The sequence below is a fragment of the Terrapene carolina genome, unplaced genomic scaffold (genome assembly GCF_002925995.2).
Source record: "Terrapene carolina triunguis isolate 2854851 unplaced genomic scaffold, T_m_triunguis-2.0 Scaffold112, whole genome shotgun sequence".
NCBI lineage: Eukaryota > Metazoa > Chordata > Testudines > Emydidae > Terrapene > Terrapene triunguis.
This window is the reverse complement of record NW_020664463.1, coordinates 15427425-15455414: the sequence shown is the minus strand read 5'-3', so window position 1 is coordinate 15455414 and position 27990 is coordinate 15427425. Positions and strand designations below refer to the sequence as shown.

The 27990-nt window shown below is 44.6% G+C and overlaps 1 protein-coding gene across 2 annotated transcripts in view; it reads left to right on the top strand.

Moving 5' to 3' along the window:
- The window catches only part of LRP6 (LDL receptor related protein 6), a 196010-nt gene that overhangs the window by 150747 nt on the left and 17273 nt on the right, over positions 1 to 27990 (top strand). For both annotated transcript variants that reach the window (XM_026652320.1, XM_026652319.1), the window contains exons 13-16: positions 15455 to 15657; positions 18377 to 18588; positions 20017 to 20207; positions 27395 to 27604. In XM_026652320.1, coding sequence (XP_026508105.1) covers positions 15455 to 15657; positions 18377 to 18588; positions 20017 to 20207; positions 27395 to 27604 — 816 coding nt within the window. The remainder of the gene's footprint in view (positions 1 to 15454; positions 15658 to 18376; positions 18589 to 20016; positions 20208 to 27394; positions 27605 to 27990) is intronic.

The window sequence follows — 27990 nt, the reverse complement described above, 5'->3', positions numbered from 1 at the left end:
TAATAAAACTGTTTTCTAACCATACTAAAATCCTACCAGGCAACTGAGTAAAAGTTAGGATATTTTTAAAAAATTTCCAGGCCAACAGCAATGAACCTTTTTATTCATTCTGCCAACCAGAATAAGGCTGGGTAAGAAGAGAAGCTGGAAACACTTCTACTTTTGTGCCGGCCCATGAAAGTTACTTCATGACCCCTTTTATTTTTTTGAGATTTACCAGGCGTAGAGGATTAATGGGATTTTGGTGTATGTTTTGGAATGTTGGAGGTGAATTTAGTTGTGACTTGTATTCCAGCTTGAAGGGGTATTGGACAGACCTTCCTTCAGAGCTCACCCCAGTGTGGCTAAAGGCATTGCTTTTGAGTGAGAAAAGAGGCCCCAGGGTGCTGCCTTCACAGCACTTTCAGTTCTTGATCACAGTAGAGGCAGCAAGCAGCCAAACCCCAGTTTTTTTCATTGTTGTGCAGTGTGTGAACCACAAGGCCCTTAGGTCCGCCACAGTTAGTTTCTAGCCAAATAATTCATCTTTCTTTCAATAACTGGCTGCCAGTGCAGCACTCATAATTCTTCATATGATGGTCCCTACATGTATTCCACACATTGGATACACATGAGCACCATGTGTTTGAATCCAGAATTTTTTTGCAAGCAGTGGCCATTGACCTGTACATGTGCTGTAGCTTTTCTCATGCTCCAAACCCAGGGCATGAAAAGTGGTACAGGCCTACACCTCTCCAGTTCCTGCTTATTGCTGCATGATCTGAATTGAGATCTTTGGTGTCCTCATCTTTTTCTTTCTTTCTTTCTTTATTTTTACTGCGTCATTGCTGTAAAATGTTGTACACAGTTAGTTTTAGTAGTTTTTATAGTATACAATAGAACCTCAGCGTTATGACACCTCTGGAATGGAGGTTGTTCCTAACTGAAATGTTCGTAACTGAATAAAATTTTATGGTTATTCTTTCAAAAGTTTACAACTGATCATTGACTTAATACAGCTTTGAAACTTTACTACACAGAAGAAAAATGCTGCTTTTAACTATCTTAAATTAAATGAAACAAGCACAGAAACGGTTTCCTTACCTTGTCAAATCTTTTTTTAACCTTTCCCTTTATTTTTTTTTAGTAGTTTACGTTTAATTAAGGACTGTACTGTACAGTATTTGATTTAGGTAGGTAGGTAGGTAGATAGGTAGGTAGTTGTCTCTGATGCCTGATTATGTACTTACGGTCCCAAAGGAGATGTGTTGTTGACCGATCAGTTTGTAACTCTGGTGTTCGTAACTCTGAGGTTCTTCTGTAGTTAGTATTTCCTCCCATTTTCTTCCCCACCCATTTTCTTTTCCCCGAAGAAGTCTGGGATTATGCCCAGGGTTCAAAAATTGTGTTTCCTGCCTTCGCTCCTTTTCGGTGAATGACAAACATCAGCACTGCCTCTATTGCCTGGGTGAGGCTCATATTTCTGCCAGCATCTGCTGCTCTTTTTCCCCCAGAATTCATGAGGGTCTGGAACTGAGACTCAGAAAATACCTCATCAAGAAGGCAATGAAGCCCCAATCCGATTGGCTCGGGATAAACAGCTCCTGATGCTCCAATCCACTTCTAGAGTCAAAGCGGTACCGGTAGCGACATGTACCACAATGACCAGGAAAGCTCTGGTTCAGACTGCTCTGCCAATAGACTCTCCTCATACCCCCAGGACAATCAGACTCATGTCTCCCTGAAGAGAACATCTTTGCTCTTCCTTATCCACATTCAGCCCTCCTATCAGGACCGTCTTTATTCTGGGACATTGATACACCAGAAGAAGACTGTCCCAATGAGAGAGTCATTCTCCCATCCCACCATTGGTACCATTGATTCTGCTGGAGATAAGGATTCAGCTTTCTGTTTGGATGAGTCTTAGCCCCTGCAAGAGTCTCTGCAGCATCAGGGAAAGGTGGCACAAGACAGGAGCCCCAGAAGATCATGGTTCTGACCCCCAGGCAGATATAGTTGGCCAAGAAACAGGCTCCCCCACCCCATGCCAAGGGGTTCTCCTTTGGCAGTTGATCCATCCTACTGGCAATATTGGGGATCATGGGAGCCCTACCCTAGACTCCGGATCAGTGCAGGAATCCTATTTGCCACTTCCCAGACACCCACAACCGGCCCCGTCAGCATATTCAGAAAGGGAAGGTGAGTCTATTCCAGTAGCAATCTCGTCATCTTCACCAAATGAGGCAGTTACTCCATCTTCTCCATCCCTGCCAGGTGACTTTAAACAATATCAAGAGCTCATGCCCAGGGTGGCTGTAGAGTTACAGATTCAGCTTCAGGGAGATCAGGAGCCTCAGCATAGTTTACTAGATGTTCTGCAGCCATCTGGTCTGCAGTCAAGTGGCTCTCCCCATCACAAGGTCATCATCATGGACCCAGCAAAGATGATTTGCCACACTTCTGTTTCTTGCGCTCCTACCCCTAATTGGGCCAAGAAGCACTGCTTTGTTCCATCCAAGGGAGGGAAAGTTTTTGTTCAGATGCTTTGGTGGTACAGGCGGCTACAGAGTGGTCTAAGTAACAGCATCTAAAGGCTACTCCCTCAAAGAAGGGATACAAGCGACTCAACCTTCTAAAGAGAAAGGTCTTCTTTCACCTCCCTCCAGTTCAGGATCTCAAATTATCAGGCCCTCTTGGCCAAATATGATTTTACTAATTATAAGAAGTTTTGGAATTCAAGGACGAGCTCCCTGAGGGGCATAGGGCCTGCTTCCAGGCCTTAGTGGATGAGGGCAGATTGGTAGCCAAAATTTCCCTCCAGGCCATGGTGGATGCAACTATACTGCATCTAGGGCAATGTCTATGGCCATTGTTATGAGGAGAGATTTGTGGTTATGATCCTCATGTTTTCCTAGAGGTCCAGAGTACCATCCAATATCTGCCCTTCGATACTATCAACTTATTCCACAAGAAGACGGATGAGTGTCTCCACTCCCCCAAAGACTTGAGGACAAAATTTGATTCACAGGCATTTATATCCTTGCCCCTAAAAGAAAACACCATAGACGGGGCTAATAGGGCAAGACCACCACAGCCATTTTACCACCAATGTTCTCAGGAGCTAACTCTCAAGAGACAGAGGGTTTATAGACCCAGGAACCCAGCCTCTACAACATTCATCACCACGTCATACTCTAACGCCAAGCAAAGAGTGTTTTTTTTCCCCCATGGTACTGTTGAGACCTATGTCCCTTTATTGATGCCACTTCATTCCCCTCCTCTGATATTCAAAGGCTTCCACACCCCATTTGGCAAAAACTGCCCTAACTACAGACAAATGGATATTAGAGATTATTTATGGCATCTAGCTGATCGAGTCTCTGGTACCTCCTGCCCACAAACCCCCTTCTTCATTTTTTTTCACGGACCACTCTCATGGGGTGATTCTGCGACAAGAGGTGATCTCCCTTCTCAGGGGAGCCATAGAAAGGGTTCCACCTCAACATCAAGGGAGGGAATTCTATCCCCCTTACTTCTCTATCCACAAGAAGAATGGGGGATGGAGGCCAATTCTTGATCTGAGACAGCTGAACAGGTTCATTTGAAAACTAAAACTCCGCATGCTCTCCTTGGCATCCGTAATTCCCTCGTTAGAGGAGGACACATGGTTTGCGGCTCTCAACATTAGAGACACATTTTCACATAGACGTCCACCCAGCCCACAAGAGGTTCCTCAGGTTCCTCTTCGATGAAGAGCATTACTAATTTAGAGTCCCTCCCACTTTGGGCTAGTTACTGCACCCTGGGTCTTTACAAAGGTCTTTTCAATAGTGGCAGCTTGGATGAGAAGGGAGGGATTTACAGTCGTCCCCTACCTTGATGACTGGCTACTGATGGGCGGTTCCTTCAAGGAAGTCTAGCAAGCAACCAGCGTTCTGCTCAGTCTTCTGCCTTCCCTGGGTTTCTGCATCAGTCATGAAAATCCATGTTGACTCCCACGAGTCTCATAAATTTTATGGGGGGGGGCATTGGACTTGACTGCAGCAAGAGCATATCTGCCTCTCAAGATGTTTCAGGCCATGAGCATGCACATACATCAGGTCAGTGTCAGAACCAGGGCATCAATCAGAATTTGCCTTTTCCCTCTTCAGCCATGTGGCTTCATGCACACATGTGACATTGTTTGTCAAGCTTTATTTTCACTGCCTAGAACCCTGGCTTCTCTCTGTGTACTCACCAGAGAAAGGCAACATAAACCGAGGTGACCGTTCTGCCTAAAGTTTTAGACTTTTGTCTGGTGGACAAAAGTGGAGAAGGCTTGGGTGGGGATCCCTTTCCTCACACTGACTCCTGAGGCAGTCCTCATTACTGATGCTTTCCTCTTGGGTTGGGATGCTCACATGGGTGATTACATGGCACAAAGCATCTGGAGCTTTTGGGAGTATCAGTTTACTAGAATTCCAGGTGGTCCATCGAGCCTGTGACTCATTCCTCCTTCATCCAATCTAGACATGTCCAAATAACGTCGGACAACATGACAACAGTATTTTATGTAAACAAGCAGGGAGGGTGAGATCTCTCCCTTTGTGCATAGATGCAGTCACCCTATGGAATTTGTGCATCAGCCATTGCATATTCCTATCAGCAGCTTCCTTGCCAGGCGTGCAAAACTCCCTAATGGACTGCTTGAGCAGACATTTTTCCACAAATCACCAATGGGAGAGTCATAATTTGGTTCTTGATGACGTCTTCACCCAATGGGGAATGCCGACATTGGACCTTTTCACCTCATGGGAGGACAGGAAACTTCCTCAATACCTCTCCAGAGTTGCCCTGGGCAAGGGCTTGACAGAAGATGCCCTACTGGTGTCATGGAAGGGTTGCCTGGGATATGCCTTTGACACCACAAGTGCTACAGAATATCCATCAAGACAAATGTTTTCCTGTTTGCACCCAACTGGTTGAGACAGTTCGGTTTACAGTCTACTGAAGGCCTCAGTTCACCCACCCAAGAACATCCCCACGTTGCCGGACTTTGAGTGCATAAGTGCAAATTGTAGCATCCCAACCTGGGACTGTTGCAACTCAGGGCCTGGTATTTGGATGGGCATCAGAAATAGAATGCTCATGTTATAAAAGGGTGCAATCCATCCTTAACCAAAGCAGAAAAGAGTCTGTGAGAAGGTGCTGTTAAGCAAAATGGAAGCATTTCTCCCCCTGGGCTCACCAATGCAACTTGTGTCCAAAATCTGCTGGGATCCTTCCTATCTTAGAGTATCTACTTATTCTTCAGTCTTCAGGTCTCATGCTCAATTCTCTGCAAGTACATTTAGTAGAATCATAGAATAGAATCATAGAATATCAGGGTTGGAAGGGACCTCAGGAGGTCATCTAGTCCAACCCCTGCTCAAAGCAGGACCAATCCCCAACTAAATCATCCCAGCCAGGGCTTTGTCAAGCCTGACCTTAAAAACCTCTAAGGAAGGAGATTCCATCACCTCCCTAGGTAACCCATTCCAGTGCTTCACCACCCTCCCAGTGAAAAAGTTTTTCCTAATATCCAACGTAAACCTCCCCCACTGCAACTTGAGACCATTACTCCTTGTTCTGTCATCTGGTACCACTGAGAACAGTCTAGATCCATCCTCTTTGGAACCCCTTTTCCTGTAGTTGAAGGCAGCTATCAAATCCACCCTCATTCTTCTCTTCCAGTTCCCTCAGCCTCTCTTCATAAGTCATGTGCTCTAGCCCCCAATCATTTTTGTTGCCCTCCACTGGACTCTTTCCAATTTTTCCACATCCTCCTTGTAGTGTGGGTCCCAAAACTGGACACAGTACAGGTCTGTCACATCTTACGCGCATTTAACATGCACGATTTCAACTTTACGCAGTCGGCCAAAACAAACAAAAAAAGAGAAAAACAACAGTTTTAATACTATACCTGTAGTGCGGGCGATTTCGCCCGCCATTGAACTCAATGGGGTTTTGGCTATACACGGTTTTCGCTTTATGGGCCAACCGCGGAACGGAACCCCCGCGTAAGATGAGACAGACCTGTACTCCAAATGAGGGCTCACCAATGCAGAATAGAGGGGAATGATCACGTCCCATGATCTGCTGGCAATGTCCCTACTTATACAGCCCAAAATGCCGTTAGCCTTCTTGGCAACAAGGGCACACTGTTGACTCATATCCAGCTTCTTGTCCACTGTAACCCCTAGGTCCTTTTCTTCAGAACTGCTGCCTAGCCATTCGGTCCCTAGTCTGTAGTAGTGCATGGGATTCTCATAGACTCATAGACTTTAAGGTCAGAAGGGACCAATATGGTCATCTAGTCTGACCTCCCGCATGATGCAGGCCATAAATGTTGACCCCCCCACTTTCCCTTAACTCTGCTGTTGAAGTCTCCAGATCGTGATCTAAAGACTTCAAGTTGCGGAGAATCTTCCAGCTTGCGACCCCTGCCCTATGCTGCGGAGGAAGGCGAAAAACCTCCAGGGCTACTGCCAATCTACCCTGGAGGAAAATTCCTTCCCGACCCCAAATATGGCGATCAGCAGAACCCCGAGCATACAGGCAAGATTCTCTAGCCAGACCCTCATTTTACCAGCGATGGCCATTATTGCCTAATTGATTAAAGACACGTTATCCCATCAAACCATTCCCTCCATAAACTTATCTAGCCTAATCTTGAAGCCAGACAGGTCTTTCGCCCCCACCGTTTCCCTCGGAAGGCTGTTCCAAAATTTCACCCCTCTGACGGTTAGGAACCTTCGTCTAATTTCAAGCCTAAATTTCCCCACGGCCAGTTTATATCCATTCGTTCTCGTGTCCACATTAGCACTGAGCTGAAATAATTCCTCTCCCTCCCTGGTATTTATCCCCTTGATATATTTAAAGAGAGCAATCATATCCCCCCTCAGCCTTCTTTTGGTTAGGCTAAACAAACCAAGCTCCTCGAGTCTCCTTTCATAGGAAAGGTTTTCCATTCCTCGGATCATCCTAGTGGCCCTTCTCTGTACCCGCTCCAGTTTGAGTTCATCCTTTTTAAACATAGGAGACCAGAACTGCACACAGTACTCCAAGTGAGGTCTCACCAGCGCCTTGTATAACGGAAGCAGCACCTCCCTGTCCCTACTAGAAATACCTCGCCTTATGCATCCCAAGATCGCATTAGCTTTTTTCACAGCCACGTCGCATTGCCTACTCATAGTCATCCTGCGATCAACCAGGACTCCGAGGTCCTTCTCCTCCTCCGTCACTTCTAACCTATGCGTCCCTAGCTTATAACTGAAATTCCTGTTAGTCATCCCTAAATGCATCACCTTACACTTCTCGCTATTAAATCTCATCCTATTATTATTACTCCAATTTACAAGGTCATCCAAGTCTCCCTGCAGAATATCCCGATCCTTCTCTGAGTTGGCAATACCTCCCAACTTTGTGTCATCCGCAAACTTTATCAGCCCACTTCTACATTTGGTTCCGAGGTCAGTAATGAATAGATTAAATAAAATCGGACCCAAAACTGAACCTTGAGGAACCCCACTGGTGACCTCCCTCCAATCTGACAGTTCACCTTTCAGTACTACCCGCTGCAGTCTCCCCTTTAACCAGTTCCTTATCCACCTCTGGATTTTCCTATCGATCCCCATCTTTTCCAATTTAACCAATAATTCCTCATGCGGTACCGTATCAAACGCTTTACTAAAATCGAGGTATATTAGATCCACCGCATTTCCTTTATCTAGAAGGTCTGTTACTTTCTCAAAGAAGGAGATCAGGTTGGTTTGGCACGACCTGCCTTTCGTAAACCCATGTTGTAATTTGTCCCAATTGCCATTCACCTCAAGGTCCTTAACTACTTTCTCCTTCAAAATTTTTTCCAAGACCTTGCATACTACAGAAGTTAAACTAACAGGCCTGTAGTTACCCGGGTCACTTTTTTTCCCCTTCTTGAAAATAGGAACCACATTAGCTATTCTCCAGTCCAACGGTACCACCCCCGAGTTTACAGATTCATTAAAAATTGTCGCCAAGGGGCTTGCAATTTCTCGCGCCAGTTCCTTCAATATTCTCGGATGAAGATCATCCGGTCCGCCCGATTTAGTCCCGTTTAGCTGGTCAAGTTTGGCTTCCACCTCTGATACTGTAATGTCAATCCCCCCTCCTGTATTCCCCTCTGTCCTATTCCCTCTATTCCTAAACCCTTCATTAGCCTTATTAAAGACCGATGCAAAATATTCATTTAGATATTGTGCCATGCCTAGATTATTCTTAATTTCCACTCCATCTACATTCTTCAGCGGTCCCACTTCCTCTTTCTTTGTTTTCTTCCTATTTATATGGCTATAAAACCTCTTACTATTGGATTTAATTCCCCTCGCGAGGTCCAACTCTACACGGCTTTTGGCCTTTCTCACCGCATCCCTACATGCTCTAACCTCAATAAGGTAGGTTTCCTTGCTGATCCCTCCCTTCTTCCATTCTCTGTACGCTTTGTTTTTTCTTAATCGCCCCTTTGAGACGCCCGCTCATCCAGCTAGGTCTAAATCTCCTGCTCACTAACCGTTTTCCCTTTCTTGGGATACAGGCCTCGGACAGCTTGTGCAACTTCAACTTGAAATAATCCCAGGCGTCATCTGCCTTTAGATCCCTAAGTGTGTTAGCCCAATCCACTTCCCTAAGTAGTTGCCTTAATTTATTAAAGTTGGCCTTTTTGAAATCGTAAACCTTAGTCACAGTATTATTTCTGTTTATCCTTCCATTTAGTTTAAACCGAATTAGCTCGTGGTCACTTGAGCCAAGGTTGTCCCCTACAACCATTTCCTCAACGAGGTCCTCACTACTCAACAGCACTAAATCTAAAATCGCATCCCCCCTCGTCGGTTCAGTTACTACTTGATGAAGGAATTCATCTGCTAGCACGTCTAGGAACATCTGAGCCCTATTACTGTTACTAGCATTTGTTCCCCAATCTATATCTGGGAAGTTAAAGTCCCCCATGATGACACAGTTCTTATCAGTTTTTACTTCCCTAAAAACATTAAGTAGTTCTCTGTCCGCCTCCAGGCTAGATCCCGGCGGTCTATAGCACACCCCAAGCACTATCTCGGGGGAGGCTCTAGTAGTTCTTTTACCCAGTGTAATTATTGCCCATACAGACTCTGTCTTATCCATTCCATCAGTTATTATCTCTTTACATTTTAACTCATTATTGACATATAACGCCACTCCCCCACCTTTACCTTTTTTCTGGTCATTCCTAAACAGCACATACCCTTCCATACCTGTACTCCAGTCATGATTACCGTTCCACCACGTTTCGGTTATTCCCACAATATCAGGTTTCATTTCTTGGACCAGGAGCTCCAATTCCTCCATTTTGTTACCTAGGCTTCTCGCATTGGTGTATAAACATCTTACCGTATGCTGTCTATCCTTTCTCCCATTAGTTATGCAATTTGGTACGGTCCCCATGCTGTCCCTCCGCCCCTTTTTTCTTATGTCCAATTCCCTACCCCTACCTATGTCTGTGCTTATCTCCTCACACTCCTTTTCAGTGTTGGAATCTGGCGTGGAGATTAACTGAACATCTCCCAACCGTCTCCCCCAAGTTCCTAGTTTAAAGCCCTTTTGATGAGATGAGCCAGCCTCCCTCCCAGAAGTCTATTTCCTTCCCTACTCAGGTGGAGTCCATCTCGTGAGAACAGCTGTCTGTCCCCGAAAGCCTCCCAGTGGCCATACATCCCAAAGCCCTCCTTATAGCACCACTCCCTTAGCCAGCTATTTATCCTCACAATTCTGTCAGCCCTTTGCTGTCCTTCTCTAGGAACAGGCAGAATCCCACTGAAGATAATCTGAGCCTCAACTTCCTTAAGCGTCTTCCCCAGCCTGGCATAATCTCCTTTAATTCTCTCTAGCGAGAACCTAGCTGTGTCGTTCGTTCCTACGTGAAGGATGATCAAGGGGTTCTTACCCGCTCCTTTTAGGATCCTTTTCAACCGCAGGTCCACATCCCTTATCTTAGCGCCCGGCAGACAGCACACCCTTCTGTTTTCAAGGTCCGCTCTGGTCACAGGCCTGTCCAACCTCCTCAGCAAGGAGTCTCCAATCACATAAACCTGCCTTTGCCTGGTGACAGTGCTCTCAACAAATCTATCCCCTGTTCCCTGTAGTCGTAACTCCTGTGTCTCTCTATTTTCCCTTATAGTCCCCCTAGTGCCATCCTCTATCCTACTGGGGCCCGGTATTGGTGCTGTCTCCATCAACTCCTGCCCTCTCTCTATCGGACTAGCCGCTCTTCTCTTCTTCCTCTGCCTCCCACCATCAGTTACCACCTGCTGCCTCCCCTCCTCGTTATCCAAACACTCAAACCTGTTCCGGAGTTCTATTTCCCCCTCACTAGCCCTCCTTTTCCTTGGCCTGCTCCTCACAGTCACATGCTTCCACTGCTCTTGATCTGCCCCTGACATTCCCCCCTCACAGACCATAGCCTGTGCTTCCACCTGCACCCCTGAGCATTCCCCTTCTGCCACACCCTGTCTCTGCTCCATTAGCTGCTCGAATCCCCTTCTGAACTCTACCAGGGTATCTACCTGCATCTGGAGCCCTCTAATCTTTTCCTCTAGCAGGTCTATTAGGCGGCATTTCATGCAAACATACCTTTGTTCAGGCTCCCCAGGGAGGACCGTGTACATACCGCAACTGCCACATGCAATCATCTGCATTGTGTCCCCTGCCGCTTGGCTCATGGCCGCTGTGGTCTCTGCCTGCTGCTCCTGGGGACACAGAGCACACCGGGCACCACACCCTCCTGCCTCCCCTTCCACCTCCCCCTGTAAACTCCCACTTAAACTCCCCTGTTAGCAGCCCTGTTTGCCGGCTCCTGGGTGCCGCTCCTCGCAGCTGTGCAGGACTCTGCACTTGTCCTTGTTGAACCTCATCAGATTTCTTTTGGCCCAATCCTCTAATTTGTCTAGGTCCCTCTGTATCCTATCTCTACCCTCCAGCGTATCTACCACTCCTCCCAGTTTAGTGTCATCTGCAAACTTGCTGAGGATGCAATCCACTCCATTCTCCAGATCATTAATGAAGATATTGAACAAAACCAGCCCAGTACCGACCCTTGGGGAACTCTGCTTGATATCGGCTGCCAACTAGACATGGAGCCATTGATCACTACCCGTTGAGCCCGACGATTTAGTCAGCTTTCTAGCCACCTTATAGTCCATTCATCCAGCCCATACTTCTTTAACTTGCTGGCAAGAATACTGTGGGAGACAGTATCAAAAGCTTTGCTAAAGTCAAGGAATAACACGTCCACTGCTTTCTCCTCATCCACAGAGCCAGTTATTTCGTCATAGGAGGCAATTAGGTTAGTCAGGCATGACTTGCCCTTGGTGAATCCATGCTGACTGTTCCTGATTACTTTCCTCTCTTCTAAGTGCTTCAGAATTGATTCCTTGAGGACCTGCTCCATGGTTTTTCCAGGGACTGAGGTGAGGCTGACTGGCCTGTAGTTCCCCAGATCCTCCTCCTTCCCTTTTTTAAAGATGGGCACTACATTAGCCTTTTTCCAGTCATCCGGGACCTCCCCCGATCGCCATGAGTTTTCAAAGATAATGGCCAATGGCTTTGCAATCACATCCGCCAACTCCTTTAGCACCCTCGGATGCAGTGCAGCCGGCCCCATGGACTTGTGCTCGACCAGCTTTTCTAAATAGTCCTGAACCACTTCTTTCTCCACAGAGGGCTGGTCACCTCCTCCCCATGCTTTGCTGCCCAGTGCAGCAGTCTGGGGTCTGACCTTGTTCGTGAAGACGGGCAAAAAAAAAGCATTGAGTACATTAGCTTTTTCCACATCCTCTGTCACTAGTTGCCTCCCTCATTCAGTAAGGGGCCCACACTTTCCTTGACTTCCTTCTTGTTGCTAACATACCTTAAGAAACACTTCTTGTTACTCTTAACATCTTTTGCTAGCTGCAACTCCAAGTGTGATTTGGTCTTCCTGATTTCACTCCTGCATGCCTGAGCAATATTTTTATACTCCTCCCTGGTCATTTGTCCAATCTTCCACTTCTTGTAAGCTTCTTTTTTGTGTTTAAGATCAGCAAGGATTTCACTGTTAAGCCAAGCTGGTCGCCTGCCATATAGCGGTCAGTAGCGATCAGCAATTTCCATTTTCTGGTGGATAACCATACAGTATTCACTCATCCTGTCACAACTAGATTTTTGAAGAGGCGTCTCAGATCCTTTTCACCATTGGTGAAGTTTGCACCTTAGTGGAACCTCAGTTTTGTTTTGTCGTTGCTTGCTAGCTCCCCTTCCCCCTTTCAGCTTCTAGCCACATGTTCTATGACCCACCTGTCCATGAAGGTGGCCTTTCTAATAGACACAATGTCAGCTAGAAGGGTTAGTGAGCTGGGAGTGCTCATGGTGGACCCACCGTATACTACATTCTATAAAGAAAAGGTCTTGTTATAACCCCACCATAGATTCATTCCTAAAATAGCTTCTGAGTTTCATATGAGTCAAGTAGTCCATTTACCGGTATCTTTTCGAAAATTGCGTGCCTCAGATGAAGGGAGCTGACTGCATTCTCTAGATGTCTCAAGTGCTTTGGCCGTTTATCTGCAAAGAACAAATGATGTTAAGACACCTAAACGATTCGTTTTCATAGCAGAGTGATCAAGGGGTCAAGCTACATAGATACAAAGACCTTCAAAATGGATCTCGAGTTGTGTTACTCTTTGTTACCAACTAGCTTATATTTCCCCTCCAGAGCAGGTGAGGGCTAATTCTACTAGAGGGCAAGTTATTTTGGCTGCATTGCTGAGAGATGTACCCTTCCCAGCGATATGGAGGGCAGCTAATTGGAGCTCTCTGCATACCGTCACAAGTCATAATGCTCTGGTCCGGTCAAATGCAGACACAGCTGTGGGGACAGCGGTACTACAGTCAGCGTTGGCCTTCTTGCACCCACCTCTGGTCTTATCACTGATTAATCTCCCACATGGGGAATACACATAGAGACCATCACTTGAGGAAGAAATGCAGGCTACTTACTGTTAACTGGATGCTCTTCAAGGTGTGTGGCCTCCCTACCTGCCCTCCGTCCCCTCTGCTGTGGATTGTTTGAACTGCGGTAAGAATGGAAACTGGAAAGGCATCGGCCCGCATCACCTTTTATGCTCTTGGTTTGGAACATGAGAGCTACAGTACATGTGTGGGTCATTGGACACTGCTTGCAAAAACTTCTGGACTCGGGCACACAGTGCACATGCATACCTAATGTGTGGAATACAGATAGGGACCACACATCTTGAAGAAACTCCAGTTACTGGCAAGTAACCTCCGTTTTTGACTGCCAAGATGCTTGGATGGTTTCTGCTGGTGTCATTCAGATTAGTCAGTGGGTTAAGAGAGTCAGATATTATCTCATCTGCATTATGCATGAGTAAAGAGATCTAACTGCTGCACTAAGCCCAAGTCAGGTGTCACTTATTCTGAGACTGTCACCTCCATGGAATACTTTGAAAATCATTCTCTTGGAAACATTTCTGCTTTGCACACCCCACATTTTTGGTATTTCTGTTTATTACAAGGAACCACTTGCATGCAAACAAAATCTTTGTACCATTCCCTTGTTCCTCCTTTACTGCATGTCAAAAGAATAATTGACATAGTTGTGGTGATAACTATGATATCATAAGCAGGGGGTTTTGTCTTTGGACAAGAAATAAGTAATAAAGTCACGTAAAGATCCTGTTTTCTTGGAAATGTTTAGTTAAAAAGCAATGAGAAAAATACAGGAAACATGTTATACTATAAAGATGTAGAACTGTTCCGAAACAGTGTGGTTCAAAGTCTTTCATTAGGCATTAATAGCTTTTCAGCTATGTTCAATCCTGGTAGATTTCCCACTTCTCATTTGTAGGTAATTGGAGACTTAGATTTTTCTGCTTGTAATTTAATTTTTCTCTTGGCCTCTGTAATTGGAGCATGGATTATTTTAACCTTCTCTTGCCTATTTTACTTGGTTATGTGTTTCTGAGCATTATTCTAGCACAAGTCCTGTCTAGAGGCCAGTTCCTCCCTTTGTTGACCACAATGCACATATTCTTTTAATTATGGGAAGGAGAGCAACTAGAGCTGGGAACTCAAACTTTCAGAGCCAACACTGCATTGTTGAGCTTGAAGAGCAGTTCCCCAGCTGGGATGCTGCTGTGTTTCACCCACAGTTCCTTCCAGAAATATAGTTAAAATATATGACTGTTGGGAGAAATTACATTGGAGAATGGAAAATGCTTTTCAAAACCCAAACTGAGTTGCAGAGAATGGAGGGACTTAAAATGGGAAATTTGCCCTACCACCACATACAATGAGCCATCCATTTGGATAATACTAATGCTAGAGAAGTCTGAGTTTACAGATACCAAGAAGACAATTATTTGATAACTTTCCTTTTGAAGTTCTTACCGAGTGGATCTCTGAGAATGACAGAGGGTCTCTGGAAGGGAGGAGCAGAGGGATTTGACTGTTTGTAACTGAAAGCATGCAAGCCTCCTTTCACAACTTCCTTTGTTTTGGTCTAAACCGTCCTCTTTTGCATGTGTCCCTTAACATGCGGGTTTATCTAATGAATAAGGGATTTGACCTTTCCAAATGTGGTATTTTGCTGTTTATACTACATGCGTACAACAAACTGTGTGTGTGTGTGTGTGTGTTTGGTTTGCTTTTGTCTTATCTTCTATTAATTAGTGATTAAATATAGAAAAAAGTCACCGGTGAAATGCTTGGGGGAAAATCCAGGTTTTTCAAAAAGCAAAAATAACCTGCACCTAGGTCAGAATTTTGAACAGTGTGAAAAGTATATTTTTATGCCAATGAAACTTTTTTCTTAGCAGCAGCCAGAAAAACTACTCAAAGTACATGCCTAAAATAATAAAGACAGAGGATGTTCTCTGGAACCTCATTCCCCCAGGTGTTACCTAGTGTGTTTTATAGGTTGGAATGGGTGAAATGTCCCCCTGCTGATCTTTCCAGGCTTGAGCTCTACTTTACTGAGGATGCTGGGACGTGGATTACAGTGCACTATAACTTTATTGTAGGCAGACCACTGAGCTAAAAGGATGCTATAAAGAGACTTGGGAGAAGTGTTTTAAATTGATAACCTGGATTTTGTGATAATTTCAACAAGTGTGTCCATAGTCTTTCTTCTCTTTGCATTTGAAATTATCCTTGCTTTTTACATCCCCACACATAAGAATTTATTTTAAAAGATGCCTTTAAAGCCCTTCCAAAAAAAAAAAAAGCTCTGTCTGTGCAAATGTGTGTATGTGTGGGGAGGAGGAAAGGGGTAGTTTCTGGGGGAATGTAGGGTATTGATAGCTTTTGTGTAGTAATGCTAGTACTGGGTATATAGATAACCAGTGTTTCTGCTCTGTATGTGTGTCCCCCTTTTTTTTTAAAGCTCCTACAACTTTCCTGTTGTTCAGTCAGAAGAACGCAATTAATCGCATGGTGATAGATGAGCAACAGAGTCCAGATATCATACTCCCGATCCACAGTCTCAGGAACGTCCGGGCCATCGATTATGACCCCCTAGATAAGCAGCTTTATTGGATTGACTCTCGGCAGAACATTATCCGGAAGGCACAAGAAGATGGCAGCCAGGTATCCAGTGAGAGGAATTGCAAAGAGATGAGGCACTGTTTATATGAAGCAATGATTACATTTTAAATAATATAAATAGACCTACCTCCTGCTAGCTCCAGGTTCGCTGTAGCTGGTCTGAGCTGGTGGTGATGAGAACCTCAATAGAAATGGATAGTAGGATTCATGTAGGAAATACAGAGGGGGCAATAGTCTGTGCAGGGGAATAGAGTTGACCCGGGAAGGTACACTGACTTGAGAGTAAGAGATTTGGGACTGCATGCCAATGTGGTATGCAGCTCCTGTCTGGGAGTTGGGGAGTTCTGGTGTAGGCATGAGGAGAGGCACACGGAGTGGGGTAGTAGACCAGTGGGACACTGGATGAGAGGCATGAAACAGGGGCCTTGGCTACACTTGCAAGTTACAGCGCTGTAAAGTCTCCCCCAGCGCTGTAACTTACTCCCCGTCCACACTGGCAAGGCACTTACAGCGCTGTATCTCCCTGGGTACACCGCTGCAGGTACTCCACCTCCCCGAGAAGCATAAGAGATACAGCAGAGTGGCTACGACTCACGGGTGTGAGTGTAAATGCTTGCAGCGCTGTACTAATCACCTTGTCAAGTGGCCAATCCTCTCCATTGTTGTGACCGGCTGCAGGAATGAGGAAGTGCCGGTTTCAAAGCTTGTACCACAGAGAAAAAGCAAACAGTTTGCTGTTTGCTTTGAGTGAGTGAATGAATGAGCAGGGGCCGGGAGTTCGGAACTTGCAAAATAGAGAGCTGACACGCTCCAAAAAGCACTCTCTCCCCCCCACACTCGCCCCCCTCCCCCCCCCGTTTTGAAAAGCACGTTGCAGCCACATGAATGCTGGGATAGCTGCCCATAATGCACCGCTCCCAACAAATTGCAAATGTTGCAAGTGTGGCCACGCCACTGCGCTGGCAGCTGGCAGAGTGGACAGACTGCAGCGCTTTTCCCTACTCAGCTGTACGAAGACAGTTTAACCTCACAGCGCTGTACAGCTGCAAGTGTAGCCAAGGCCAGAGTTGCAAGAGTCCCAGCAGCATGGAAAGGGAGCACATGATTGGGGAGCAGAGAGGAGGCATGGATGGGGCCGGAGACAAAGGGTGGTGCAGGATGGGTGAGGTAACAGTAATTGATTAAGGCTTATACAAGTGTTCATTCTCAGACTTTTAAAATGTTTTATTTATTTTTGGTGGCGGGGAATTGAAGACGTAAATGTTTTTTGTTAAAAGAAAGTGCAGTTTCTTAAGGAGGGTGTGGGAAGTGTGAGTTGGATTCCATTGAAATGCTTGATCAGCCTTCACTCCTATTTAGGGATGTTTTTTGTGAACATCTAAATAATTTAACATCCAAAACTAGTCAAAAGTGCCAGATCTCTCCAGGACCAGCAAAATAAAACAAGTGTGCAGTTTCTAGGCCAAGTGCTTTGGAAGATGTGACAAGCCAAAAAAAAAGTTAGGCAAATTTTTCAAAAGTGCAAGACAAACTACTTTACGAAGCACCTCTATCCCCAGAATGTCACATTGAATTTACTCCAGGCTTTCTAGAGAGACTGTCGGAGGCTAAGATGTGGTACATGGAATTTCAGTTGGATCGATATGTCTCTAATAAAGTTGCCTGGGTGGGGTAAATCGGGTTTGTCACAGAGAAGACTACTTCGATCTTATCTGTGGAGAGAGATTTTAATTTCTTCATAATAATTTTCTATACACTGAAGAGGGCCAGAAAGGGGGATTACACATAGTTGAAACACTTGAGTAGGTGGAACAGGGAAAACTTAAAAGGGAGTAAAATGGGAATATTCCAAAGTGCTAAATTTCATACCTAGACCAAGGACTAGTGCTAGCAGATATTCCCTCTACCAATTAGCAGGGTTCCCTAATATGTGAGAAGGAAAATCACATGTGATGAAAATGATGTAGGAGGATTGATGCAAGAGCTGTTGTCCAAGCCATCTGCTGGCCGCCTGAACGTTTCTTTTCCTGCTCATCGATCCTATAGACTGCTCAGGTTTAGGGATTATTGGTGACATGGACTTTCTGTTGTAGAGAGCTTCATGTTCTGTATTCACGTTAGTCTATGTACTGAGGAACTGGACTGTCTAAGGAGTTTGGTTTATTAAGAAAAAGAGGATGAGAAGTGAAACATCAAAACCCCATGAGAAGTGAAACATCAAAACTGTGCCATGCCAAGGCCCAGAGAGTGTCTTTCCCAGTGGAAACCTTGACTTTAGTGATCTAGCTGTCTTCTCTCTTACATTGGTTAAATCCCAACCACTCTAATCTGTTTTGGATTGGTGAATGAGAGAGAAATTTTCAGCAGACAATAATTGTCCTTTAAGGCATAGTACAGCCAGTCGTACAGCGTCCACAGCCTCTCAAAACTCCTGGCACTGGTGAGTGTCGGTGCCACTCCCCCATCCACCTTTGATACCCCCACAAAGCCCAACAACATCATTAGTTCTTCTGAGCTGCAACCAAATGGTATGATTTCCATCCCCCTAAATCTGCTGGGGTAAGTGTTTTGTGTCCACTGCTCACTCTGCTGTTGCTCACCAAGGGACAGAGAGAGAGAAACAACTGAACATGTGTTCCCTGGTCTAGGATTATATTTTGGAGGCCTCCTTCTAACTTTGAACAATTTCACATACAGCAGATATAGCAAATACAATTCTAGGTGACACCCTTAATGTAATATCCTTCTGGTGATTTCCCAGAGCCTTACTGTGGTGACGAGTCCGGTTCCCAATCAGAACCTGGACATGCAGCCCTATGATCTGAGCATTGATATCTACAGTCGCTACATCTACTGGACTTGTGAAGCCACTAATGTGATTAATGTGACACGCTTGGATGGGAGACCAATGGGCGTGGTGCTGAAAGGAGAAGACGACAGGCCCCGGGCCATTGTGGTGAACCCAGAGAAAGGGTATGTAGTTGTAATGTGGAATAGTAGGGAAAATCCAGCCCAGAGATCCTATTAATAAATCTTCTAGCTGCTGGCTACCCTTCATCAAAATAAAGGTATCTTCGGAACTCTTGTATTGATGCTAAAGGTTGAGACTTCTAAAATTCTTAGCGTAAAATACTGGGAATTCTTCTGCTGACTGGTAAAGGTTAGCAGGGTTCAATTATGGCCCTGCTGAGGCTGAGCCTTGTTGGGGAGGAGAGGAGGTTCCCTTAGAGCGTGGTAGTGTTGTGTTATAGAAGGGGAGAAGCCCAATACAGAGCAGGTCTTGATACATCTTTAAAATGGGTGCAGCGGGGGGCTCAGAGGGCTCACCCTCCCCCCCCACCTCCACCCCACTTGGCCCTAGACTGGAGCTAGAAATTTGGCACTATCATGAGGGAGAGGCAACCAGGCCAAATTTGAGTGACACTGCGACCCCATGCACCAGGTCACACCACCACTCACTCAAATTTGGCTCAGCTGCCCCATAGATTTGAGGGGTGTTGCGACTCCATGTTTCTCCCCCACCCCACCTTTACAGTGCTTTGGGCACCGGGCACCCCAACCCCTGGGAAGAAGTGGAGCAGGCAGCACCCCTAGTCCCCAGGAGCAGGGGAGGATGGGATCCAAGCTCTTGGGGCTTCCTGGGAAGTAGAGCTGCAGAAGGAGGATGGGGCGTGGAGCTCCCAAAACCACCTGGCTCCTGGTGGGGATGATGCTTTTCAGCCTGACGGCCTCTCTGGATGAGAGCTCAGGGCTGGGTGTAAGGCAGGGAGAGCATGGGGCTGGGTGCAGTGGGGAAAGCTCACAGCTGAGTGTGGGGAAGCTGGAGGGGAGTATGTGTGGAGCTGGGTGCAGGACTGGGTATCGGGGAGCAGCAGGGAGAGCGTGTGGGGCTGGGTGCAGGGAGCTCTGGGCCCCAGCCGTAGGAGAATTCTGGTTACGTCCCTGCCCTCTTCACTCTCACTCTCTCTCACACACACACACTCTCACTCATCCTGGTGAAATGTAGGGCAAGAGACATGGCCCCATCCTGCCTAGAAACACCTCCTGTACAGATGGCCAGTTCCACAGGCAGTGCTAGCTGGCCTCCTCCCTTGCACACCCAAGCGCTGAGAGATAGAGCAAGCCTGTTTCCTGCATGTGTACTAGGGCCAGGTAGCCTGTTTCCCCTTCCTCCTACCCCTGCAGAGCACCTGCAAAGGGGAAGGGACAGTTTAGCCCAACATTGAAAATATTTGTTTTTCCCCAAATCAGTCATTGTCTTAAATAGCTGCCTTCCTCCCTCCCCCTTTGCACAGTAGTGAGGAGGGATGTTTGTCTCTCTGAGACATTGTTAGAGAAAAAAAGTTAATAAAAACCTGCATAATTTACAAATCTGTTTGAGTCTAACTATTCCTGTTACAGGTACATGTATTTCACTAATCTGCAAGAAAGGTCACCCAAAATCGAGAGGGCAGCACTGGATGGAACTGAACGGGAGATTCTCTTTTTCAGTGGCTTGAGTAAACCTATAGCCCTGGCCCTTGACAGCCAGCTGAGCAAGTTATTCTGGGCTGATTCAGAGCTCCGGAGAATTGAGAGCAGTGACCTTTCAGGTAAAGTAGAATTTACGTTTAGACATTCATTTGCACTATTAGTTGCTCAATATTAGTGCTGTTCACTTCAGTTTCTAGCTTCAAGACCTTGGTTAGCTTCTCCCTCAAAGCCAGTTCACAAATAATCACTGCTATTTTTCACGAACATCACTTTTTTGGAGTACTAGTATCTGTCAAGCAAATCAGGAAGTGCCCAGTTGGTGAAAAATCTGTGCTATAGTGTTAAGTCAGCATGCACTGGCCATTTCTGTGCCTATGGCAACATAAACTATGTAATACCTGAAATGTCTATGTCCCTGTACTTCAGATGCATGTCCGTTCCCCCATCTGCATGCGTATATGAGATATGAGAGTAAGAGTAGAGATTGGTGATGGAAAATAAATGAATTTGGTAGTAAAATATTGCACTGATATATGCTCATTCATGATATAATAATGCTTTAGAATTCTGTAGTGCATTCCATCCAACGACACCAATGTGCTTTCAGTTTTCTATTTGTTTCATATATTATACATATTTGTCTGTATAATAGGACAAGTGGTATTATTTCAGTTTTACAGATGATTGGGTCTGAGGGCATGGCTACACTTGCAGATGTAGAGCGCTGTGAGTTAAACCAGCCCTTGGAGAGTGCAGTAGGGAAAGCGTTGCAGTGTGTCCACACAGTCAGATTCATGCGCACTGGCATGGCCACATTAGCAGCTCTTGCAACGCCACAGAGAGCAGTGCATTGTGGTAGCTATCCCAGCATGAAAGTGGCTGCAAGGTGCTTTTCAAATGCGGAGGGGGTGGAGCGTGACAGGGAGTGTGTTGTGTGTATGTGGGGGGAGAGAGAGTGGGTTTTTGGGGGGCTGAGAGCGTGTCAGCATGCTGTCTTGTAAGTTCAGACAGCAGCAGACCCCCCTCCCTCTTGCCTCGCTCTCTCACACTCACAGCAAGCAGCATTCCACACTAATCGTTGCTTTGTTCCGGAGCAGATAAGCATGCCGGCTGTCAAAAATGGAGTTTTGAAAGGGCATATCCGCATTCCTGCAGCCAATTCCAAAACAATGACAAGAGTGGCCACTTGACTTAAGGGGATTATGGGACGTTTCTGGAGGCCAATCAGAGCGCAGTAATGCAACACCTCGGTCACACTGATGCTGTGGGGTTTCAGCCGAGGCGCACCAAGCGTTATGCTTTTCTTGGAGGTGGATTACCAGGTGCGCTCCAGCTGCAGCGTCCAGGCGCTCTAAGTGCCTTGCCAGTGTGGATGGGTTGTGAGTTAGGGCGCCTGGGGCTGCTTTAATGCGCTCTACCTCACAAGTGTAGCCATGCTCTGAGACACTGCAAGTGTAAGCAATTTGCCCAATGACACACAGTTAGTGGAAGATCCAGAAAAAGAACTCTGACTCTTAATCAGGTGTTATAACCAGTAGACCACACTTAATGCATTAAAACATTGAAATTTTGGTATGATGTATCCTTGGATGACCTTGACCACCACAGATTCAGCATGATTTAACTGACATCTGAAACTTACTCATTCCTTGTTTCTCCTTTTGCATCTGTTATGACAATTTTTAGAACACCAAAGTCAAAGGCTGGTGTTAATTATAAACCCACTCTTTTGTTTTTAAATTATCTTACTTTTTTTTAAAAAAAAGCTGTCAGATTTTATGTATTGTTTATTAAAACCTCACCATTCCTTCCATAAACATGGAGAAATTTCTTTCCAAAACACTCCTCTTTAGACATTTGCACTGCAAGATAAGTTACAGCAATTATCAGTGTAAATCCTAACTGCTGAGACAGATTGCTAGTTAAAGAATGCTAGCAATGATTAATAGGCTTTTTTTTTTTAACTGAGAGCATAATTTTTCTGCATGTGTGTTCTTAAAAACTCTCTTGCTTCCTGGGTCTGCAGATGCTGCTACTCTTACAAAGAGAGACAGCATGCTTCATATGAGATAGGATAGGAGAGAGGACAGTGCTCCCAACAGATACCTGGGGCCCAGTTATGTTTTCCTAATAATAGAAATCCCATTGAAGTCGATTGGACTTCTCACATGAGTGAAGGCTCGTCTACACAGGGAAATGGACTGGAATAGCTCATCATGTGGACACTAGTTTGGAATAAAAGGTCAGTATATTCCAGAATAATTAGTTTATTTTGGACACACATTAATTATTCTGGAATACATTGACTTTTATTCTGGAATTGTGTTCCCACACAGGCAGCTAGTCTGGAACGGCTATTCCAGTCAGTTTCCCCCTGTGTAGAAGGGAAGTAATGGCAGAAGAAAAGTCTTGTTAGTCATGTTTCATTCTTGAGCAAACATGGATTTCTAAACCTTTAGGAACTTTCTTTATGACATTCCTGGTGGGACTAGTGGATGCTTTGTGAACTTTGTGGTCCCCACTTTAGGGTTTCTTGTTTATGTGAAGGATAAATATCACGGTCTTGGTTTAGTCACAAATAGTAAATTAAACTCAGTCATAAATATGGGTGAAAAACTGAGGTACTTTAAGAGACTGAGATTTTTAAACTAAAAGTTTTTGCAATATGTTGAGAAATGTCACGTCGATCCCCCACCTCCTCACTGGATCATAGAAGAACTCTGTCCAAAAAAGTGAAACATTTATTTTTGTAAAGGTCGACTTCAACAGTCACACTTCCCTTTCTCAAGTCCTCTTTCTGCGCATCTCCACCCCCTTCTTGTCATCTCACAGCTAGTGTTCCCGCAACAGATGACTTATACTCATAGATTTTAAGGCCAGAAGGGACCATTATGGTCATCTAGCTGACCTCGTGCATTACACACGCCATAGAACCTCACCTAGTAATTCCTGCATCAAGCTGGATACGTCCCTCTACATAATCCATCAACATCTTTCCTAGGGCCAAATTCATCACTGGTGTAGCTCCAGATCATGGAGTGAAAGTGCTGTCTATAGTTTAAAGCCACGGGGGGAGGATTCCGAGGTGCTGTGTCAGAGCCAAGTCTACACTACAGGCACTGTACAGTATAGCTATGGCACCATAGCTATGCCAGCATAACCCCCCAGTATAGACATAACCCCCCATCTTTCGCTGTAGTCTATCTGTTGCTATAGGAACTCCTACTCCCTGAGCAACGGTGGCTAGGTTGATGGAATCATTCTTCCATTGACCTAGCTGTGTCTGTGCTGGGGGTTCAGGGTCAGCATAGTTGCGGCATCATGGATGTGGATTTTTCACACTACTGTGGGCTGTAGGAAAGTCACGCTCTAGGTTTTAAGTGTAGACCAGGCCAGAATCTAGCAGCTAATCCCTGAGACACCAGGCAAGCTACTTCACCTATCTGTGTCTCACTTTACCCATCTTAAAATGGAGATGATAATTAGTTTAACTTCTTGCAAAGCACCATGAGAGCATCTAATGAAATACTATAAAAATGCAAAACATAGTTATTTATATTAATAAACAGACTGAAGGATAGAAAAATTATTGAGATTATGAAATAATAAAATGTTCAGGCATTATAATAATAACTTTTTGATCCCAAAAGCAAATCTTGGCCACTCATTCCTTGAAAAAAAATGGTAGCCTTTTATGTGTGGTGGTTCACTGTCCTAGTGTCTTTTTTTTTTTTTAAAGTCAGTTACTTTTTTGGGAAAGCATAGTGTTGTTGAACATGTTCACAAGCTATTGCCTGCTGTACTGTTGTTTTGGTTTTTTTTAAGCTTCAGATAGAAATGACCTGAACACCCCAGAAGGTTTGGCAGTGTTTGGATTTGGATCCAAACATTCCAGCTGTGGGTTCTCTATACTTTTAGTTCCTGTGATGAGTGTGTGTGAGTAAAAGTAGTAATAAGTGCAGGGCATAATAAATTAATTGAATCTGTTTACAGGTCACTGAATTCACAGCGTAATTGTGTAGTGTAATCTAAGCTTTCGGGGCGGGGGGCGGCGGTGTTTTAAAATATACGTTTCTAGCCCAAGAGTTGTGAAGAAAATAAATGTAAAAAGTCAATGTAAAGTGGTGCAGACTAAGTTTGCAGGCCATCTTCAGCAAGTATGAGACAAGTCTGAACTGTGCTCCCTTTCATCTGAATGGAATTTTAACTCTGAAATCTAATAATGACCATGTAAAAGTCAGTGCTGTTAAATAATTAAGTGCCTATCACTGTAGCTTAAACATTCAGCTAATGTGCTTCTTCTGGTCGCTGCAGAGGGTTGCTAATATAGAGAACTGAGAGGGAGTCTTCACTGGGAAAAAAGGTATATTCCTAACTCAAATTAACTAACACAAAATAAAAACCCAGTTTATAGTTTTCACACGAGTTTTCAGGTTGAGTTAAAGACTATGGGGGAGTTGAGGGTTTACATTTTCCTACTAACCAGTGTGAAAACTACAAAGTGCCTTGTCTTCACTAGGATTTTACATCATATTAGTGAACACAAATCAATACCACCCCCTTTTTCCCCCTGATGAAGACAAGTCCAAAGAGTTCAAGCCCATGCACAAAACTTAAAATTGCTGTTGATCTTTCCACAAGGGATGGGGGTGGGGGTGGGGGGGAAGTACTTCCGCTCCTCTTTGCCAAAAGTCTTAATCACCTCATGAGAGCCAAAACCCCAAACTGCCTTATAGCTGAACCACTTGGTAATAACGACCATAATGTAATTAAATTTAACATCCTTGTGGGAGAGAAAACACCAAAGAAGCCCACCACAGTAGCATTTAACTTCAGAAAGGGGAACTACACAAAAATGAGGACTCTAGTTAAACGGAAATTAAAAGGTATAGTCACAAAAGTGAAATGCTTGCAAGCTGCATGGAAACTTTTTAAAAACACCATAATAGACTCAAATTAAATTAAACATAGTTTAAAATTAAAAAACATAGTAAGCAAATCAAAAATGCGTTACCATGGCTAAACAACAAAGTAAAAGTAGTGGTTAGAGGCAAAAATGCATCCTTTAAAATTGCAAGTTAAATCCTACTGAGGAAAATAGAAATGAGCATAAATTCTGGCATGGCAAATATAAAAATATAATTAGGCAGGCCAAAAAAGAATTTGAAGGCCAGCTACCCAAAGACTCAAAAACTAACAGCAAAAAAATGTTAAGTACATCAGATGCAGGAAACCTGCCAAACAATCAGTGGGGCCACTGGACAATTGAGGTGCTTAAGGGGTGTTCCAGGAAAGTACGGCTATTGCGGAAAAGCTAATTGAATTCTTTCACATCCTCTGCCGTGAAGACTGATGCAGGGAGATTCCTACACCTGAGCCATTCTTATTAGATGACAAAACTGAGGAACTGTCCCAGATTGAGGTGTCAGTAGAGGAGGTTTTGGAACAAATTGATAAATTTAACAGTAATAATTCACCAGGACCAGATGGCATTCACCCAAGAGTTCTGAAGGGACTCGGATATGAAATTGCAGAACTACTAACTCTGGTGTGTAACTTATCATTTAAATCAGCTTCTGTACCAGATAACTGGCAGATAGCTAATGTGACACCAAATTTAAAATAAGGCTCCAGAGGCGATCCTGGCAATTACCGGCCAGTAAGCCTAACTTCAGTACCAGGTAAATTGGTTGAAACTGTAATAAAGAACAGAATTATTAGACACTTAAATGAACACGATTTGTTGGGGGAAGAGTCAACATGGCTTTTGTAAAAGGGAAATCATGCCTCACCAATCTATTAGAATTCTTTGAGGGGATCAAAAAACAAGGGTGATCCAGTGGATATGGTGTACCAGCATTTGACGAGATCCCTCACCAAAGGCTCTTAAGCAGCCTAAGCAGTCATAGGATAATAGGGAAGGTCCTCTCCTGGATCAGTAACTGGTTAAAAGACAGGAAACAAAGGGTAGGAATAAATTATCAGTTTTCAGAATGGAGAGAGGTAAATAGCAGTGTTCCTTGGGAATCTGTACTGGAACCAGTGCTGTTCAACATATTCATAAAGGGTCTTGAAAAATGGGTAAACAGTCAGGTGGCAAAATTAGCAAGTGATACAAAATTACTGAAGATAGTGAAATCCAAAGCAGATTGCAAAGACTTACAAAGGGATCTTACAAAACTGGGTCACTGGGCAACAAAATGGCAGATGAAGTTCAGTGTTGATAAGTGCTAAGAAATGCACATTGGAAAACCTAATCTCAACTGTGATGGGGTCTAAATTAGTTGTTAAGACTCAAGAAAGCGATCTTGGAGTCCTTGTGGATATTCCTCTGAAAACATCCATTTAATGTGCAGCAGCAGTCAAGAAAGCTAACAGAACGTTAGGAACCATTAGGAAAGAGAGAGATAATAAGACATAAAATATCATATTGCCTCTATATAAATCCGTGGTATGCTCACATTTTGAATACTGTGTGCAGTTCTAGTCACCCCATTTCAAAAAATATATATTAGAATTGGAAAAGATACACAGAAGAGCCTAGAGATGCTGGGGCTCAGCCCAGGCAAGCCCTGGTACAAATTAAGCATGGAATGCAGTCTACCTGTGGAACTCATTGCCAGGGGATGTTGTGAAGGCCAAAGCTATAATGGGGTTAAAAAAAAATTAGATAAGTTAACGGGGACAGATCCATCAATGGCTATTAGCTAAGATGGTAAGGGATGCGATCCCATGCTCCGGGTGTCCCTAGCCTCTGATTGCCAGAAGCTGGGAAGAGACGATGGGATGGATCCCTCAGTGATTATCGGTTCTGTTCATTCCCTCTGAAGCCGCTGGCGTTGTCGGAAAACAGGATACTGGGCTAGATTAACTATTGGTCTGGCCCCGTTTGGCCGTTCTTATGCCTTATACCCACTTTTTCTCTACCCTTCCAGCAGCTGGAACATCTAACTACTTCTAGAATGCAGTTATACCTCATCAGTACAGTACAATTTGCAGTACAAAATGAAAAAGTTGAATCAGTAACACATGTGGTACTATGGTCACTGTACTACTCGCTATAATATAAAATTAAAAACACCTTCAATTTTTTTGGGTTACCCTGAAGCTACCTTGGAGCTTTCACTCCCTGCACAGGTGTGCTGTGTATATTGGGTATCTGGCTGCAGAATTTAAATCCAGACAGCTACTGAGGACATTGGACTGTGAGTGTGTGTAAAATATACATATTTATATCTATGTAAAATATGTTCATGATGATATCTCGGTCTCTTCCAATTGTTAAACCACAACCTCCTTTCCAAAGGGGCGAATCGAATAGTTTTAGAAGATTCCAATATCTTGCAACCCGTTGGGCTCACAGTATTTGAAAACTGGCTGTACTGGATTGACAAGCAACAGCAAATGATTGAAAAAATTGACATGACTGGTCGAGAAGGACGTACGAAAGTCCAGGCTCGTATTGCACAGCTCAGCGACATACATGCAGTTAAAGAGCTAAACATCCAGGAATACAGTAAGTACCATCCCCATTACCAAGAAACAATAGGGAGTGTGGGGTTAGGTGTGGGAAGTGGCGCAACAGAGGATTATTAATGGCATAGGGAGACATTTCTTCCTATGTCACTGATTTAAATCCACCCCAGATCAGTAGTGGCCAAAAGGCTGATAAGGGGCCTGTGTGGAGTTTTCTTAGTACAACTCCTAGTGGATAGGAGACCATCACAAAAACCACTGTCATGGTTTGTCACTCAAGGTGTGTCTACACTAGAGCTGGAAGGTGTGATTCCCAGCTTGAGGAGACATATGCACGTTAGCTCTGATTGAGCTGGCACACTAAAGAGAAGGGAAGCCATGGTGGTGCGAGCGGCTGGAGGGGCTAGCTGCCCTGAGTTATGATCC